We start from the raw sequence: 18697 nt of genomic DNA on the forward strand, positions 1-18697 counted from the left end.
ACTATAGTTTAGATTGGAAAAGAATAAGTACTTAGTCTAACCCCAGGTTTCACACACTTATGACTTTCCAAAATATTCACCTGAATATTCATTCAGACTGAAATATTCCATGCTAGATCCATATTTAGAGGATGTTATTTTAAAATACTAAACCACACTTCTTCAGCCACTTTAGGCTCTTGGTATTCAAGACACAATGACACGCAAGAACTAAAGAGGAAAAAAAGATGAAATCATAACAGCAAATTGTGTCAGTTGCCATGTACTAAACCTTTAACTTTCTTCTTCAGAAGATAAGTAGAGCAAGTTCAGGAATAAAGACTCATCCACATGAACAGCTCCAGCAGATGCTGCTCTTTTACACCGCTGGCTGCTCCAGCTACTTCTGCACTTTCTGTCATGAACAATTCAGTAGCATCACTGGATTGCACAGAATTGCTTAGGTTGAAAAAGACCTTTAAGATCTCCAAATCCAACCATTAACTGGTTTTCATTCCAGCTTTTGGTTCCAGATTCTGATTTCAACCCAGCTGGTGGCAGCAAGAGGAAATGGGAACACAACAAAATATGGTGGGGACCAGTCTCCACGTCCCACTGGTTTTGTATGTTCTGAATGTAAAGTCTAAGAAACATTTGTGATACAGAAGGACCATTGCACCAGACCGTCCAAACAGATTAAAATAAAAATGAGCAACTGCCCCAAGTGTCTAGCACATTGCAGTTGTAATTTCTCAACCAAAACTGGGAAATCTTAAATTTCTTCTCTAAGTCAGTTATACTGAACATTTGTAGTATTTGTTTTTATTTCTGACTCCAAGTTAAATAAAACCTGTATTATTTGCTATGACTAAACATGAATAACTGCCAAACATTTATAAAACCTGAGTGACCACAGAAAATTCCAGTTCAATTCGGCCAACAAGTAAGAAAATACTAAAACATCATTAAAATGTGCCTTTATTTTTCTATTATAAGAGAATTCTACATAAACCAAGTTGACTCTGTTTTACAAGACTTTCCTCCCAATATAATAAATTTTCAAGATGATCATGAACAGTGTAAAGCTGTAAATTACACTTCTTGTTGAGGGCTTCAGCAAAGTGTCTTCAGTTGTTGTAATCCTGGAGAGCCTGAGCCATGAAAAGCTTGCCCAGGTTCTGTGCATTGAACTCCTTAATATTCTGGCAGTAGGTATTAATTTGACCTGTCAAAAGAAAAGAGTAAACCCTTGTCAGTTTTGAAATTGAGAAAGACATCCCAGAACATAGTTTTTCAAAAGCCAAATGTGTATGAATCACTGAGGATTTATAGAGAAGCCACTAACTCTGCTCAACTACTCCACACTTAGGAATTTTATATTTTCAGGATGCCCAAATATGTTTGGGAAGAAGAAGAAACTAAATTAGGAAAACAGGTAAACTGATATGCTCAAAAAAACCCTTAATTTTCCAGCATTACAAACAATTTCTGAAAATACATATGACAATAAAAAGAATAAACAATTATTGCCGCTGGACTGAAAGCTCAATCACATTAATTCTTCAATTTAGCTGCTCTAAAAATTCTACAAGACTGAATTTCAGTTCTGTTCTTATGCTTATGTCTTCTCTATTAAAATATTTGCAAGAAGTATTTTTCAGCAACACATTGAAAATTGTGCCATTCCTCTCTGACATTCTGCTAGCCTTTTTTTCTACCTAATATTTCACTTTATTTCAAAAATCATCAGGGTATGAAGATTTGTCAGTGCTTTACAAATCAAATGTGCCCATCAAAGCATTTTTATACTCTTACAACTACAAGTTATTTCCCTTGTTAGCTACGAATAGCAAAACCTGAAGCCAGTTTAATCAAAATTAAGGCTGTTTAGAAGGCAAATAAATTCTTGATTTAAAGAGAAGTAGAGAACTCTCTATTTGAGAAGTTTTTCAATGCCTCAGAGACAAAGACCTAAGTTTTATTCTTTATCCACAAACTTTACTTCATCTAAGTTGAAGTGGATGCTTTCAATTCTTCCCCTGATTATGGTAAAAGAACAAACAAAGAAAGTGCTTTGGCTGAAAACTGTCTTTTCCTTTAAGTATAACAGCTTTCAATTCCTTCTCTCGTAAGGGGTGATTCATCCTAAGCTTTCACTTTCATAAAAAACACATCTACACATATACACTCTTCAGTTGCATTTATAAGCTCTGCTAGAGCTGAATATTTAAATACTTTAATGCTGCTAGGATTCAGGAACTGCTAGAAACTATAAAAACAATAGGGTTTTCTAAAAGACTCTGTAAGGAGTAATAAATCAAGAATATTCTTTCTTCTAAACACAGCACTTATTATCGGTGTGAAACTATTAAATATTAAAATAATAATCTCTTAGTCACTTCAAAATTCAGGTAATTCAAATCCACTTTTTTTTTAATGCCAAAGCACTCTGATGTACAGAACATTACCAGGATTTTAAATTTTCTCTCAGTACAAAACAAGGTGATAGCTATCTGATCCAGAAAGCCTGTTACAGTTAAACAATTTGCTTTCTCATGACATTTTCCAAACTTATTTTACTTAGCAGGTCCCCTAGGTTACCTGCTCTCTGTTGGCACTGTGAGGTCCCAGGTGTTTTTACCCTTTCAGGAGGCACAGAACAGGCACTGACAGTGGCTATGTCTGCAGCCCACCAGTGAACTGAAGAAACTGGGGGGTGGTATCTCTAGCTGTGCTTTATTCCAATTTATATTTTCTCTCTCCTGGCAGTGCAAGAATATGGGGATAGTTTCCCTAAATCTCTGGCCACACAAAACAAAGAAATTACCTCCACTCTATGTGAAATTAAAAACAAAACCTTCTCAGCTGCTGCAATAACCAGTTTAAACCTATAAATATTATCAATAACTTGGGGCTGCTGTCAGCTGCTCTGAATGAGAAGTTCCAGCCCAAAGAGCTTATTCCTGAGTCTTGTCTGTACAGCTCCTGAACTTCTGGAGCTGAGGGAGGGGCTGGGGCATCAGTGAAGGGGGCAGTTACACCCATTCATGGAGAAAGCCTGCCCTGTGGAGCATTTCTCCATCTCTCCTTTAAAATGTCAAATTTACAATATCAAGGATAGGATGTGGAATGCTACCAAGCTAAAATATCATACCATGATGGCAAAGGTAATGAAAACTTAAAATGCTTTCAAAGGATACAACTGTACTTTTTCCCAAGCAGACATTCTTATGTTAAAAGGCAATTTGAAAGCACTGCTAAACATTACCTGCAATAAGGAGTGACTCCATTCTTGGAGGTGGTTGTGGTGGTTTAAAAAGCTTATTGATGTCCTCCTCAGGAAGAGGGGGCTCTCCTCGGCTTTGACGCTGTATATTTTCTTGCTGACGTCTCTGCTGATACTGAAAATAAAACAACAGAATCAAAATGCAGCAGGACTTACAAAGCCGCAAAAAAAATTTCTTTTCAGATGTTTTCAAGAAACCAGCAAGTATGTTTTAAAAATTACACTTTTTAACGCAATTCAGGTTACTATAAACAATATAATGCAATTCACAATTTATTTCAATTCACTGGCAACAAGGCATTCCCCATCCCACACACTGGCACCTTAAATAAGTGAGATAATGGAGAATCATATAGTACTGAGGTAGTGGGGTTCGGTTCTAAAATTTTTCAAAGATAAACACTGTATTTGATGGAAAGAATAGAGCATGGTTGAGAAAGCCTCTATTGCCCCACACAATAGAGAAAAGCAAGGGTGGAATACGTAGGTATGAGGAGCCACCACCTCAGATAGTTGCACAAACCAAAAATTCTCCGTTTTATGTAAGTTAAAGGTTAAAACAATATTAATGTGAAAGGGGAAGAGAACTTGATTAAATAAGGTATTTTAAGCCAAAAAATATTAACTCCAAACTGAGAACAAAGTGGTGGCTGAAACCAAGCACAATGGTTCATTTCTCCATTAGTATGCTAGAATAGCAGCTTGTAAAAGTTTTTCTGCTGTATATATATAAAAAAAGTTTGTTTTCCATACTTCTCTTTGCCACAGAGATTACTCAAACTTTATAAAAGTTGAGACAAACGTTTCTGCAGCTATCAGATAAACATTTGTTCTCGCAAAGCTCATAAATTCAGGAACTATGTGAGATTTCATACTGTATGTGGCAGTGAGGATTTAGTTACAAAGTTTGTCTTCAAAATCCTCACATTCAACACAAGGAAAAAATCTTTAAGAGACAAAGAGTACAGAGTGTTTTCTGTTGCTTACTTAAATGTATCTGTGATCCAATGAGTTTGAAAACAGTTCTTACTTGGTGGCACAATCAAATGAAGTAATTTTTTTCCAGTAGTAGTGACAAATACATGTTTTTGGACAATGTTAAAAATAAAATCTGAAATGCCCATATTTGTATGTGAATTGCATGCAGTTTCTTCTTTCTTTGCATTACCCCATTCACTTCTCAGCAGTCTGCCTATTATTCTTTATTGAAATGGCTTGCTCTTAATCACAATTGCTCCATTCTAGAAATGAAGTTACGACCACTAAGTATGCTGCAATGAGCCACTACTGAAGCAGCTATAGTTAGTAAAGAAATTAGTGAGACACCATGGAACCTACTTTGCTCTGCTTTTCAAAATAAATAGATCCCCTTGTTGTTAACAAAAACCTTTGAAGTAGATGCCATCATTCTATTCAAATTAGGCAGTAAGGGAAAAAAAATTCTGAAGATAACATGCATGAAGCTTTTATGTCCTTGGGAATTCCATAGCCAGGATAGACCATTGATCATGTGCTGCTTCCCTAAAATATTCCCTGTCCAAGCTACACTTATGTGGATAAAAGCAATTTTGATTTTAAAACAGTCAGTAATGAAGTCTTTTACATGAACAACAGGTGCTCTTTTTAGTAATCACTTACTGTGTGTGGCAATACCAACAATATTTTATCTTAAAAGTGATCTGGCCCATTTTCAGTTGGCCAATATTGAATCTTGTCATATCTCTGTCTGCTAGATAAAAGAGCTCAAATTTATTCATCATACAGGTATCTCTTGAGTAAGCAAGTAACTTGTTAACATTTCATATTATGTGAATTCTGTTCACCTAAATCTTCTCTCCAGGCTTTCAAATAATTCTCATGGTGATTTTTTCTAATTTACCACCATCCTCCTACAGTCAGACAGAACATTGTTTTCTCTGTGCAGCAAGAGCAAAGGAAGTAATACTGTCTTCAAATACCAGAATAGTTAAGGTTACAAGGGACCTCTGGAGGTCACCTTGTCCAACCCTTCTGCTCAAGCAGGGTCACCTAGTGTTGCTCTTCATACTCAATCTCTAATCAATGGATTTTAATTATAATTCTCTAATGTTTTGAATTTTAAAGAGGCCCTTTGGCACCAGGAATTGAAAGTCATTATCACTCAATCAGCATCACTATTTATTGATACTAAATATGACTCAAATGTCCTTTTCAATCAGAGAACAGTCCAACTTCTTCACAGTCCACTGGACTATGCTTTATTTCTAGATGCATGACTACATGTGATTGTACTAAGACACAGTTTGGTTTGGAGCAAAACTTGTAGTTTCACCCCTTTCATTTACTGAATCTCTTATTCCTGTATCCATGGTGTATTTACAAATTATTTTGGTTTATCCTAAATCGCTAAAAACATGTAAAATAGCAAAGAAAGCTAAATCCATACGCTATGTCACTAGAAGTGAATTCATTTGGTAATTGCCCAATGACTAACCCATTTTATAAATTTTTCTTGTGGTGGGTTTGTGTGGCAAGATTTTGGTAGCAGGGGGACTACAGAGGTGGATTCTGTGAAAAGCTGCCCGAAGCTGCCCCCATGTCCAATATGGCAAACAGCAGCTGGCTCAGGACCCAGCACTGGTGAAGGCCAAGCCCAACAGTGACAGTGACAGTGACAGCACCTCAGGGGTAAAACATTTCAGATGGGGGAAAAATGCCAGCCAAGAGAGAGGAATGAGAGTATGTGAGAGAAACAGCCCTGGAGACACCATGATCAGCGAGGAAGGAGATTCCTCTGCAGCCTGTGGTGCAGAACATGGTGAAACAGCTGTGCCCTTGCAGCCCATGGAGCAGGGGAGAATGTGAGGGGACCTCTCCCTGAGGAGGAAGGAGCAGCAGAGATGTATGATGAACTGACAACAGCCTCTCATCCCTGGCCCCCTCCATTACTGAGGGGAAGAAGGAGAGAACATTGGGACTGAAGCTGAACCCAAAAAAGGGATGGGTGAAGGGAAGGTGTTTTAAGATTTGGGTTCATTTCTCATCACCCTACTCTGATTTGATTGATAATAAACTAAATTAATTATCCTAAGTCAAGCCTATTTTGCCTGAGATGGTAATTGGTGAGTGACTTCGCCCTGCCCTTAGATCAATCCATGAGACTTCTGCATTCTTTTTCTCATGCCCAGCTGAGGAGAGGAGTGATAAACTGGCTTTCTGGGGCATTTGGTACCCAGCCAGGGTCAACCCACCACACTGCTTAACAGGTGTATTTTTGAAAGATCTTGCTTAGATCCCAATTCATCTGTCTTGGATAACACAAGACAAACTATATTTTGTGGGAAAAAAAATCTCTCATTTAAGTTTCTCCATGTTACCAACCTGATGTTTCTGCTGCTGCTGCTTGCTTACGTTCCTCAGGTAGGTATTGTATTTAACAATGTCTTGGCTCATCTCATCCACTCTGTCCATCAGCAGCTGCAAGCTCTTTCCAAGGTGATTACTGAAAAAGGAGAAGCATTCATGAAAGATTATATTTACTACCAAAAAAATTTAAAATTAAAAATTCATTCTGTCTCTTGACTAGTATTTCTGCACTAATAGAACCATTTCCAAATTTTAAGTTCCTGATTATCTTTGATCATATATTTATTTGATGACACTTTACACGGCATCTCGTCCTCTAGCATCTTTGCCTCACTGCAAATACCAAGTTCAAGTGTTTTGGTCTTTCCAGGAACCTCCCACTAATGAAAAAACAATGCCTTGTGTGAATTTACAGTTATTAGAGATGCAGGTCATACATCTAAAAAAAAAAGTCTGATACTTTTGTGACATGCAACCCAAGCAACATTCCAGGAGATGTGCTCAAAATGTTTGGTTTCAAATTACTTTTTAAAATTCACTACCTGAATTTTGTTTTGCACAAATATTTAATTATCTCTCTGTTAAATATTATTCTGAGTAAGAACAGTTAAATATTCTTCAGAACTCCATCTCATTAACCGTGCCTGGAAGTTCAGCAGACATGGTTTGATCCTAGCTGTTGAGAGGGAGTCTGTGTCCTGTCCAGCCAGCTCCACATTCCATACCATAGGCAACATGGAAGCAGCAGGCTGGGCGTGTCCAGCTATGTGATCTCCTGCCTTGGCCAGACAAATGCAGTCTGTTAAACAACTTTTATTGTTACCATTTTTAGCAATGCATTCAGTATTTTGCAGGAATGTTCAACTTAAGGTATACCTTCCAAGTGAAAGTTTTGGAAGTTTTTAGATTGGTGCCCATGGAGACATCCTCCTAAATTGTGTTTACAGGGTAGAGCAGTAAAAGAAGGACACTTTCTGCTCTCTATTGATCCCTTTGATCAGAAGCTGTTTTGTTGGCTCTGTTGTCCTACTTGGCTGATGACCAACAACTCAAAACTCCATCTTTCTCTTCCTCAACTGAAATCTAATAATCATGAGAGTTTCTTTCCAATTTAAAGTTTGGTGCACTTCAATGTCAGAATCCCACCCTTCAATCACTGTTTCACCATGCTATCTGAGATCCTCTCTTCTTTCACAATGCTTTCCTATCATCCTACAGCCTATGGACTGGAAAAACTCTAACTAGAAGACAAGACATGAAGCCAAAACGGAATCACACATGTAATACTGTGCACATCCCTAAGTGTAAATTATTTCCAGAATCCATAGAACTCATAGCTGGAGACAGAAGCTGATCATGCACTTAGGAATACCTGCAGAGAACAGAGCAGGAGACACCCTTATCTCTGAGAGCAAGGACAGCTTTTTCACTCACTGGGCTGCTCACTGAACAAAGGTCTGCATCAGGAACTTCAGACCACAATTTATTTACAAGCCAGAGTTAAATCGCACTTGCGTACAGAGGCAGATGGTGTCGAGGATTTCAGCTCCACGGCATCAAGAAAGGCGCCACTATAATAATTATTTTTAAACTTCTTGGGGTTTTTTTGGTTGAGCATTTCAAGCACATGATATTTAGAACTGTGGAATATTGCCATGGCCAGGAGTGTGTGTTTTCAGTTTTTTACAGAGTTTATATTGTATGGAGTTAGCATTAGAACTGGATATTATCAGAAATGCCTGTATAGGTACACACTAATAGCTTTGTAAGGTACATGCACAACAGAAATACAGAATTATTTTACAGGTAGTGTCCCTGTGAAATATAGCTGGTTACAAAGAATGATTTTATGTGAATCTCTTTGGGACCAGCTTAGTACAACAGAGCACAGAAACAGAGAGTTATTGTCAGAAGTTGCAGTAACACAGTGTTTGCTCTCATTGCCAGGGCAACAAAAAACAGATAACTTAAACAGATGTGAACTGAGACACGAAGTGATAAGTATGCTGCAAATACAGAACCAGCATTTCCCTCAGTTCTCATGTGGCTGATACCTTTTTTGCTCCATCTCTTAAAAAAACAGAAAGACAAATAGGAAGCAGTTTGTAAATATATATATGTATGATCTCTAAGGAAGTTTTGTTCAGCTGAAGTTTATTCTGCTGATACTTTGGAAGTTAGGTCACATTGCTCCAGCCCATAACACTCATCATACACTTAATTTGCTCAGAGGGTGCTTTAGGCACCTCCATACATTGTGCATTCCCTACAGCAGATCTCAAAGATCACACTGCCAGGTACCTAAATGCCCTCTATGCATCAATACAATAAAAAAAAAGTTTAAGTATATATCTATATATATTTTAAAAAGTGGTGCCTGTAAGTGCTGCTTGCATCCTTATCTAGACTCACTTCCCTACAGGGCTCTGTGACAGTCAAGTGTAGACAATGCAGAGCTCAGCACTTGCATTTGTTGTTGTTCTGGGGGGATCAGTAATAAAGAAACTGCTATTTCAATGGCTGCATTTCAGTCAGCAGATTCAGCAAAAGAGTCAATTAAATTGAGTTTACATTTAAATTAGTGAGTAATGCAGACCAACAGGAACAGACCTATAAAGCAAAACAGCTGGTGCTGAGAAACCAATGGCCATGATACATGTGTTTGGGGGGGTTCTTATCACTGCTTCTGACATGGTCCAGTGATCTGCAAGTGGCTGAGGCACAGTAATTATCCTCCCAAAGCCTCTTTTCAGTTTAGTTTCATTTGAAACAAATCAGGTCTGAGATCACACAGTGGTGATGACCTGAAGGCACTCCTGAATTGAGCTATAAGAAAGCTCCACCTTAAGATAGCACCAGGAGACCACCACTCCTCTGGGTACAGTGAATCTTCATGGAAGAAAACTATCAGCTTTCATCACAAAGTCCCCCCTCTCACATGGGCAGTGTGTTCTTTTTTGTGAAGAAATATAGGTAAGAGGGGAAAAATTAAAAATCAGAAAAAGTACCTGCCATGTGGATTCTTACACATCTAAAGAAGAATAATCTAATGTGAGAACACTCGTTCACCACAACAGTTACCAGAATCGTGGACCTGTAAGGAGTGACCCATAGAACTTCTGGAAATTTATAATTTGAGACTTATTTGTGTAGCTTAGATAGCATAATCAAAAATTCCCCAAAATTACTAACACATACAAACTGCCAAAGGGAAATTGTCAAAGCGTCTTTACATCATAAAGCACACTAGAAACTATAGTCTGGAAAGCAGTTTCTTGAACTGTGCATTTTTTCTGTAACAGTCTTATATGTGACAGGATGTAACTGTTCACCCACAAGGGCAGATACAAGACCAGGTCATTGACACATGAGATTCCTTGTTTAACAGATTCCTTGTTTAACAATTATCAAATACAAGTGTCAATTAATTCTGAGGGTGAAAAGCAGACACCTGTGAGCAGAGTAGCCTAATCTGCAGATAACACTGATGGTCTTTCCTGTCTTATTCTTCCTGCTGGTGAGCCCTGCAGTTGGCAGTGATGGAATCCAGCACCCACAGAAGGAGAAAGCAACAATGATGCATTAACCAAACTCACAGATCACTCACTGCACAAGGGCATCCTTGTAGGATACAGATGTGGCTAAGAGACCTGAATGTAAGCCTTGCTCTTCCCAAAGGAGTGAGTGCTCATACCACCAAAGCCTCCCTTTGCAGATATATTTTAAGGAGAGCAAAGGTCCAGTTCACTGTTGCCAGCAAAGGCAGTTTGAGAGGTTCCACCACCAGCATCTCCCTGCCTCTCCCTTTGCCCACAGCTTACAGCACTCTGAGCTGTATGGATTCAGCTGTTTGCGTGGGCACACTTCAAACTCCTTCAGTGAAACAGTCTACCGCAAATGCAAAAACACCCCCTGTTGGGGTTTCTATTTTTTGGGGGGAGGCAGAGGGGAAGGCTGGAAGGGAGGAGTGGGAGTCTGACTTTTTCCATCAGACTATGCCACAAAAGCTATTTGTACAGCCATATTCTGAAACAGATGAGGAAATAAAAATCTTTGAGGGTGGGAGGGATGTAGAGATGAAATGGGGGTAGTGGGGAGAAACAAGACAAACAGCTGGGACTGGAACCTCAAACTGGCTCTGCTTCTGTAGCATTCATAATGGGGAACTACACATGAAGCCCATATTTACTTCAGCATCTTTAATCAGAAAAGGACTCCAGACACACTTGCTAAAGGTCTGAAACATCCAAAATGAAGCTTCAAGTCAGACACCCAAATTTCAAAGAGAAGCAGCAATTCCCATGGCTCCCAGTGCCCGTGTGCTGCTCACTCCTTTGCCTGTGTCCAGGCACAGCTCCCAGGCTCAGCTGGCACAGCCCGTGGGCCCGTGCTGCCCCACGAGCCGGCGGCCCTGCTTCTCTGAGAGCCGGGTCACGGTGCTGCACCCAGGCACCAAATTTTGGGCTATAACAATCCTGAAGCTGGAGATGTGCAAAAAAGACAGCCCCCTAAACCTGCCTACTATTGCCATAACTGGACCTCCTCACTTATTTAATTTTATTTTGCTTGTACCATGGCTAAGAAAGATGAGAGCAAGGGACAGCAAGAAGAAGCGCTGGAAAATGCTGTATCTGCTGCTCATTTTTTCCACTTTCCACCACTCCACTGAGGCGCCCTCTCAGCCACTGCTTTTTGGGAAAGGTGCCATCCTGTACAGAATTTTCCTCCTGGTGGGAACAGCTTTTGGTGGATTAGAGAAGTACTACTGGGCAAAGCACATCTTTTTGATTAAAAATGTGTAAGGTACATTCCCACCGCTTAGCAGAACTTGTTTACATCTCAGCATTTCAGCCTGAGTTCAACCTGTGTTGTTTAAGAGGATTTTGTTTGAACATAGATATGTAAGTCAAGAGTCTTGAGTTCCATTCTGTTTTCTATTCTGACTTTGATGTGTACCTTTGGGCAACACATTTACTCTCTCTGTGTCAGGTTCCCCCACCTGCAAATTAGAGATTTTCATAATTATCTTAATAATCCGTTAAGCACATTGAGAGTTTTGAATAAGCAGTGCAATGTGTAAAGGTTAATATTGTTTTTTAAAAGCCAAAGCAACCCTTATGTTACTTCTGCAAAAATACTGCATCTGATGTTTGAAAAATATAACTGCCAAGTAGATGTTAGTGCAGTAAATGTTCAGCACATGTTTGCTTCTACTGACGCACATTATTAGAAAAATTGCTTGAGACAAATTGAGATATTATAGAACAACCCTATTATGAAGTTAGACCACAAAAAAGCTTTTTTTAATTTAAACTAGATCATCAATAGAATAAGGAAGAGATGGATGAGAATGAGAAAGTTGGTTGTAATTATTTCCCTGCAGATCTGGAACATTATCTGACAGGATTTTAATTCTTGAGTCTCTATCAAAAGACTGGCAGTACTCCAAGGTCTTCAAGACATTTTGGTCCTTAAGGGTAGCAGGATAACTGTTTGAGTAAAAGGCCTTTACTTGCTATTACTTGCTAACCTTGTGCTAGTCTGCCTTCAACCTCTTTGCCTAGAGTACTTGAGTCAATTCATATTTCACAAGAGATACACAACTTTATGTCCAAAAAAGTAAATTACTATATACAATTATCACAAATATACTTCAAATGGAGAAAGATACTAAGGTGTAAGCAAAGTGCCTCAAATAGGTAGAGCTTTAAACTCAGACAAGGTGGGTGGCTGAACATGTGAAAATCTTGATGAAGCAAACTCTCCAGAAGAGAGGAACTATGGGTAAATAATTTTATTGCCAAAGCCATTGCTTCAGAGAGTACAGAAGTTCAGGGATGCTCCCAAGGAGCCAAAAAGGCCCACCAAAAGCCCAACAAATGCAAGAAATAAAGAAATAAAGAAATAAAACAACAGCAAAAACCCAAACAAAAATAAAAACAAATAAACAAACAACAATATCACAAACCCCAAACAAACAAAAACCAAAACAAAAAAACACAATTAAACAAAACAAACTAAGACAAAAAACCAAAAAACAAGGCCAAACCCAAAAAGTAGCTTTGAAGTTACTGTCAACAACAGCAAAGTTAAGTGAGGAAGATATGCACCAAAATTAAAAGTTGTTATCTGAAATGTTTTAGCCTAAACTGCTGAAAATAAGGAAATGTGCAAATAAAACTCCAAAATAGTGGAGCTTTGAACTCCCTCCTTCAAGTAATATATGCTTTGACAGAGTAACCTTCATAGCTGAATTCAAGTAAAAACTAGCTAAATATTTCAGCAGGCAGTACACGTCACCTAACCTTGAATAAACAAGCATTAAAATGCTTTAATTTGCCACCTGCATTGCCAGTTATACCAATATATGATATCACTGAATGTAACCTGCCTGGTAACTAGAAGTAGCTATCAAATATTAAACAAAGGACACATACAAAAACCTCCAAACAACTGCTGGAGTAATTCTCAAAACTTTCCTTCAAACCAAACTAAGCACCTTACGTTCCTCAATGAGACCAGGTGAACTTCAAAAATCTGACAGGAAAGTCTGGTTTTAATTTTGGGCTGGTACTTTTCTTGTTCACCTCTCATTCCCTTTACTGGTATGAAGATGAAAACAAAAGCCTGTCTTGCACCAGACATTTAACACCAGAACAGAAAGTAATTTGTACATTTCTTATCTTTTATCTTGAGTCAGGAAAGTGGCACAGAACAGTTACTACATAAGACCTAAAGCTGTGATTTGTGATCTGTTCAAATTACTTTCCATTTCCAGAATTGTATTGTGTCACTAGCAGCAGCCCTTACTAGATCCAGGGTGTCAGGTAGTCTCAGACCTTTACACAGGAGGAAACCCAAAGAATCAACTGAGGGCAATGGTGCCGGGCCACCTGGGAACCTTCTGTATCCTCAGCATGGTCATTCCTCATTTTCACCACAAAGTGATTGAGCTCACAAGGAATCAAACCATTGTCATCTCCTACATCCAGTCCTCACCCTCTCCTCAAATGGGAAAAGCTTTGTGATCTTTGACCATGGAAAGAAAATGACTTACAGAACACCTGCAGAGTAAACACACAAAGTATCTCAGCAAGAATTCTTCACTTCATTAATTCCAATGTGCAAAGTAACAACTTTACTGGACAGAATTACTGACTAAGTATTACTGGTGGCATTCGTGAATACCCCAGCAGAGTTCAACCCCATACCCATTCCCTCTTGATCACTTCTCTAAAAGCTAACAGATCCCTCTGAACATCCACATAAGCTCAAGCAAAGAAAGTGGAAAATTTCTGCTAACTTAGGCAACACAGGGACCACTAGAAATACATATCCATTAACTTCAGCCTTACATGATGGGGGAGGGAAGGGGACCAGGAGAAAAAAGGAAAAAGAAAAAAGGCCACTAGGATCAGAATCTCAATGCCAAAGTGAAGTGTTTTACCCCAACAACCTATTCATGAATACAACCTAGCTTCTACATGCAACAAGATACTGTATTATTTTGTGTATCTTGTTATTTTGGTCAGACCAATAATAATTCAACTGTATTGTGCTGTGTAAGATTTAAATACCGCCAAATTTTTGATCATACTGCTAGAAATCATGCCTACTTTATTATCAAAAGTGGATTTTCAGGGCAAAGTACTTCAAGAAGGAAAAGTTATTCCTAGACAAAGTTATGAGGTCATTTTAGAAACTCCGGAAACAATTTCCAACATCATGAATGCTGTCTGTCATGACAATCAGTGGCATTTTTGCCAGCTTATCAGAGCCTTTATTAATTTATTCTCAAATTCATCCTGCTACTGAAGCAAAAGAAATGCAATTTCTTTTTTATTAAAATAACTTATGTAATTACTAACAGAATATTTTAAACCCCCTATTTTTTTATAGATCAATTTGCCTGAAATTTCTGAGTGCCCATATTTTCTTGAAAAAACACACTCTTCTGAAACATTTATACATTTCAAGCACTGCAAGTATATGAGGATAAGAGACTGAATTTAGTCCTTGAATCTAATGCTACAGTTTTACCATGCTGTTTTTCCTTCAGCAAAAGAACATGAAGTGTAAAGTGTTAACCCCATTAAAAGTCAAGGCAAAGCTTCCATGGACTGTAATGAGACTGGGATTTCACCCAAGGTGTTAAACTGTGGTTTGGGAAAGCAAATAAAAGTACATCCATTATTGTAACAAGTACTTACCTGCTAGCCAGACTGAGCAACTCATGTCTATCGGCTACTGCGGATTTCTTTTCCAGTTCCCACAACATCACATTGATCAGGTATGAATTCTTAATTACAATAGGCACCTCTTCAAACATGTTTTCATATGCAATATTTGCTTTTTTCAAGCTGTGAAAAAAGTTACAGAATATTTACTAATATAAACAGTATTTCTCTTATTCTCTTTGTTGAATTGTTGCTCCAACAAACAACAGTTCTGTAAAAATTTTTGATTTTCATACTTCCAAAATTAAACAAGAGTCAAATTTTGTTAAGAAAGCATTTGCATGGCAAAACCTCATGTTTACAAAATCTAGGAAAAGCTGCTCTAGGAGAAATTCTCAGAAGACAAGCAGCTGCCTTGCTTGTTAATAGATTACCTACGTGAAAAAGCCTCCAGCAAGAGACTGTACTGACAGGATTAACTCTGCCCCTTCCAAAATATTTTACTGGTTTTCCTGCCATCAGCGTTTCTTGAACAGAACAGTTACTTACCACATGATGCTAAAATACCTTTAAATATCATAACGACTACCATGAAGAACAATTTTCCCAATACCTGAATAAGTAAAATTTTTACTGACCAAAACCACAGATTCACAAAATATTGTGTTTTGGAATAATTCAATTCTGTGGTGAATATTAAAACATAAATTTTTAGTGTGTATTTTTTTACAACATACACATAAAAAACTATTGCTGTTGCTTTATAATAAAGTAAATAAAATAGACAGTAATATTTTTCATAAAATATGGATATAAAAGCATGATTTAGAAGTCTCTAAGGAAATAGAGCCTTAACTTCTTTATATTCATACTGGATTTTGGAACAAAAACTTTTGCTTTTTGGCTCCACCCCCCCTTTTTTTTGACTGATCACAGATTTATTTGCTCATCATTACAGATGAAGACACCAAGCAATGAAATTAATACATTTTTCCTCAACAGAGTGATTTTAAGAAGTTGTTTGTCTGTTTGCTATTGAACACCAAGCAGTCGGAGGCAAAGGTTGCTAAGGCCTACATCTGTAACAAGTAGCTAATCTTGTGAAACAAAGTAATTATCCCACTTTACTCCAGAAGATGGTGTCCACATGGGAAGTTAATTTAGAACAAATACACTGGGACAACTCTTCCAGAATACCTGTTCTATTTTAATTATGGGGGGGAAAAACGAGCTTAAAGACAGATCAGCTATTTCCCTCCCTCCATTTATTTTTTTTTTCTGTTTTCGGCTCTGCTCCCACATACAGCTATCTACCCCATGGTCCTTACAGCACACCCTCTGACTAGCCCCAAACCCAATTTGGGTGCCCTCACTTCTGGAAATGCCCAGCCAGCCTCTCACACCTCCTCAGCCCACTGTGCCACTGCACGACTGTCACAGCCCATACAGGTCCTTTTCCCCAGCACACACTGCTACATGAGATTTTAAAATACAGCATTCCATAACCCCAGGTACCTTTCTGTGTCCAATAACTCAGCAAACCCTATGATAAAATGTTATTTGAAGTTACTTACGCTTCTGGAGAGAAGTCTTTTTCCTTGCAAACTTCCATCAATTTGGGAGTCAGCCTATATGCCTTCAGTGACAAAGACCCTTGGGCAGTCTTAATGGGATCTATTATTAAAAATGGAAGGAAGCCTATTATTACCAAACCCAGACTGCCTTTTTCTTTTTAAATATCTGAATGACACAAACAGGAGGAAATTTACTAAGTAGTCCTAGTGAAAAAAAAAAAAAAAACAACAAACACAGAAAAGACACCATAGCAGAGGCAGTCCTATTGCATTGCTATGTAAAATACAACCAACAGTATAAAATGATGTCAAGTAGTAAACTTAGCTTGGAGAACTTGGGGGGAATCTTGATCCATTCTACTCGTATTATTTCCCCATTAAAGGTCCAATTCACATTTCCTTTTTTTTGTATGAATTATCCACAGAACTTATGTAAGAGTGACCTTATTTAAATAAAGATTCTTCCTTCCAGTCATTCTGCAGTAAATTAAAATATTCATTAAACAGCATTTTATATGAAAAAAAATAGTTTTAGAGTAGCAATAAGCTAATTCAGACCAAGCTGTCATGCCACTTTGTGCATGACAATGTAACTGGTACATACAAAGATTCATTTTGCCTTGAATTTAAGCGGAAATTTTCTAAACAAACTGTTACATTCCTTGGACAAAGAAGCTTAACACTTGCAGCATGATAACAGCTGAAGCATGCCAACACAAGAATAAAAGCTGTGTTAACATTCATGTTGTCTGAAACTTAACACAGTAAAACTTTTAGCAATCGGTGATAAAATGAAAACCAAAATAGACTGAAACAAGTGGAAAATTCATCAAGGTCTGATGATGCAATGTTTCCAGCCAATATAAGTATACTTTAACAACTTGTTCTTTACTGTAATCCAATTGTTAACATACTGAAACAATTTTGGGGCAGCTCATAAGATTGATCGTATTCATTAGTATTTTTTCTGACAGATACTCAGGACGTTACATTTACTTCTCAGCTGGAAACTATATGCAAGTCTGCCAGATATGGCAAACTGTGAGTGTTTGGGGAGGGGGAGGCTATAAAGCTGTTAAATTGCCTACGGTTCTGATACAGCACAGAACATCTGGTCTGGAGAGCTTGAGGAAACACCATTAAATAGGCAGAAAAGAAAAAAATCTTTGTGCTAAGAAACAGTCCAGGTTTTGTATGCTTCTGTCAGAGGTATTAAAAAAACTTGGCAATTCGTGTGATGATTGGTCAGTCACGTACAGAGCCAGACACGCTAGCAAGCGGGGTTTGTTAGACATCTGGTCGGGTTCCACTAGCCCCTTCCACGAGGGAGGGGAGATGAAGGAATAAAAATGAAGCAGCTACTCCAGCATTCCAAAACGTACACATCAGGGCTCTGATAGCAAGAAAAATAAACAGAAAGAAGGAAACCCTGTCTAGACTTAGCTGCTGCTGAGGCTGGCGTAGACACAGGGTTGGTATTTACTCGAAAAGGCCTGCCAGGCTACTCTTACAGGCAAAAGACAGAATACAAAAATAGTAGTAATAATATTAAGAGGGGAAAAGAGTAATAAAGGAAACCTCATACTAACCGTAAATGAGAACTACAGACTCCTCAATTGCATGCTGGTAACTGAACTGGGAGTCCAGGAGGGCACGGGTGACAAAAGAGCCATAGTATGTGGACTGGTACCAGCCAACGTGAAGATGATCAATGTTTACGTGGCGCAGGCTTCGCATCATTTCCATCTGGTATTGGACTGGATTAAATAAAAGGCGTGTTAAAAAAGTAAACTTGCACAATCGGTACTATTTAAAGAGAAAACTTGATATTAAATGAGTCAATTGTATTTTATTTTCATTTTTGCAACTGCCTAGAAATTTGTTTACTCACTGGACTGTCTTCATTAAAACCCAGAGTTTCCTCAGAGAATGAGAGTAAAACCAGCCTGAGTAAGCAGACTTTCTTCAGCTGCAGTTAATTGCTAAAGTGATCAACAAACTGTTACACGTCATTTACAGTGTGCATTACCTTCCACATTCATAAAAAAAAATCTGATACTGGGTTTCATTAAGCAGTAACATTTTACCATTTAGTAACAAAGACTTATTGTGATTTAAGTTGCAATACTGTCTGGATTTAGGTAACTTTTGGAATCAAAAGGAGAATTATTTAATATACGAATAATGAAATTGATTATAAACTGTGTCTTTTTCACAACATAGAACTACATTTTCAGTATGAGAGCTTGGGAAACCAGCTATAGCTGTTAGATACTTTTGATTGCATTTTATTTCCAATTTTCAACACTGTTTCTTCTCTTTAGGTGTATATAAAT

General features: G+C 38.0%; 1 protein-coding gene across 1 annotated transcript in view; it reads right to left on the reverse strand.

Annotated features, from left to right (window-relative positions):
- Positions 1–940: 940 nt before the first annotated feature.
- EIF3H (eukaryotic translation initiation factor 3 subunit H) overlaps positions 941–18697 on the reverse strand; it is an 85288-nt gene continuing 67531 nt past the window's right edge. The window contains exons 3-8 of the mRNA XM_031056736.1: positions 17951–18118; positions 16362–16461; positions 14821–14970; positions 6626–6746; positions 3248–3380; positions 941–1204 (exon numbers count right to left, since the gene is read on the reverse strand). Of these exons, the coding sequence (XP_030912596.1) occupies positions 1107–1204; positions 3248–3380; positions 6626–6746; positions 14821–14970; positions 16362–16461; positions 17951–18118 (770 nt within the window). The 3' untranslated portion in view covers positions 941–1106. The remainder of the gene's footprint in view (positions 1205–3247; positions 3381–6625; positions 6747–14820; positions 14971–16361; positions 16462–17950; positions 18119–18697) is intronic.

The sequence above is a fragment of the Geospiza fortis genome, unplaced genomic scaffold, assembly GCF_000277835.1.
Source record: "Geospiza fortis unplaced genomic scaffold, GeoFor_1.0 scaffold111, whole genome shotgun sequence".
In the NCBI taxonomy this organism is placed as follows: domain Eukaryota; kingdom Metazoa; phylum Chordata; class Aves; order Passeriformes; family Thraupidae; genus Geospiza; species Geospiza fortis.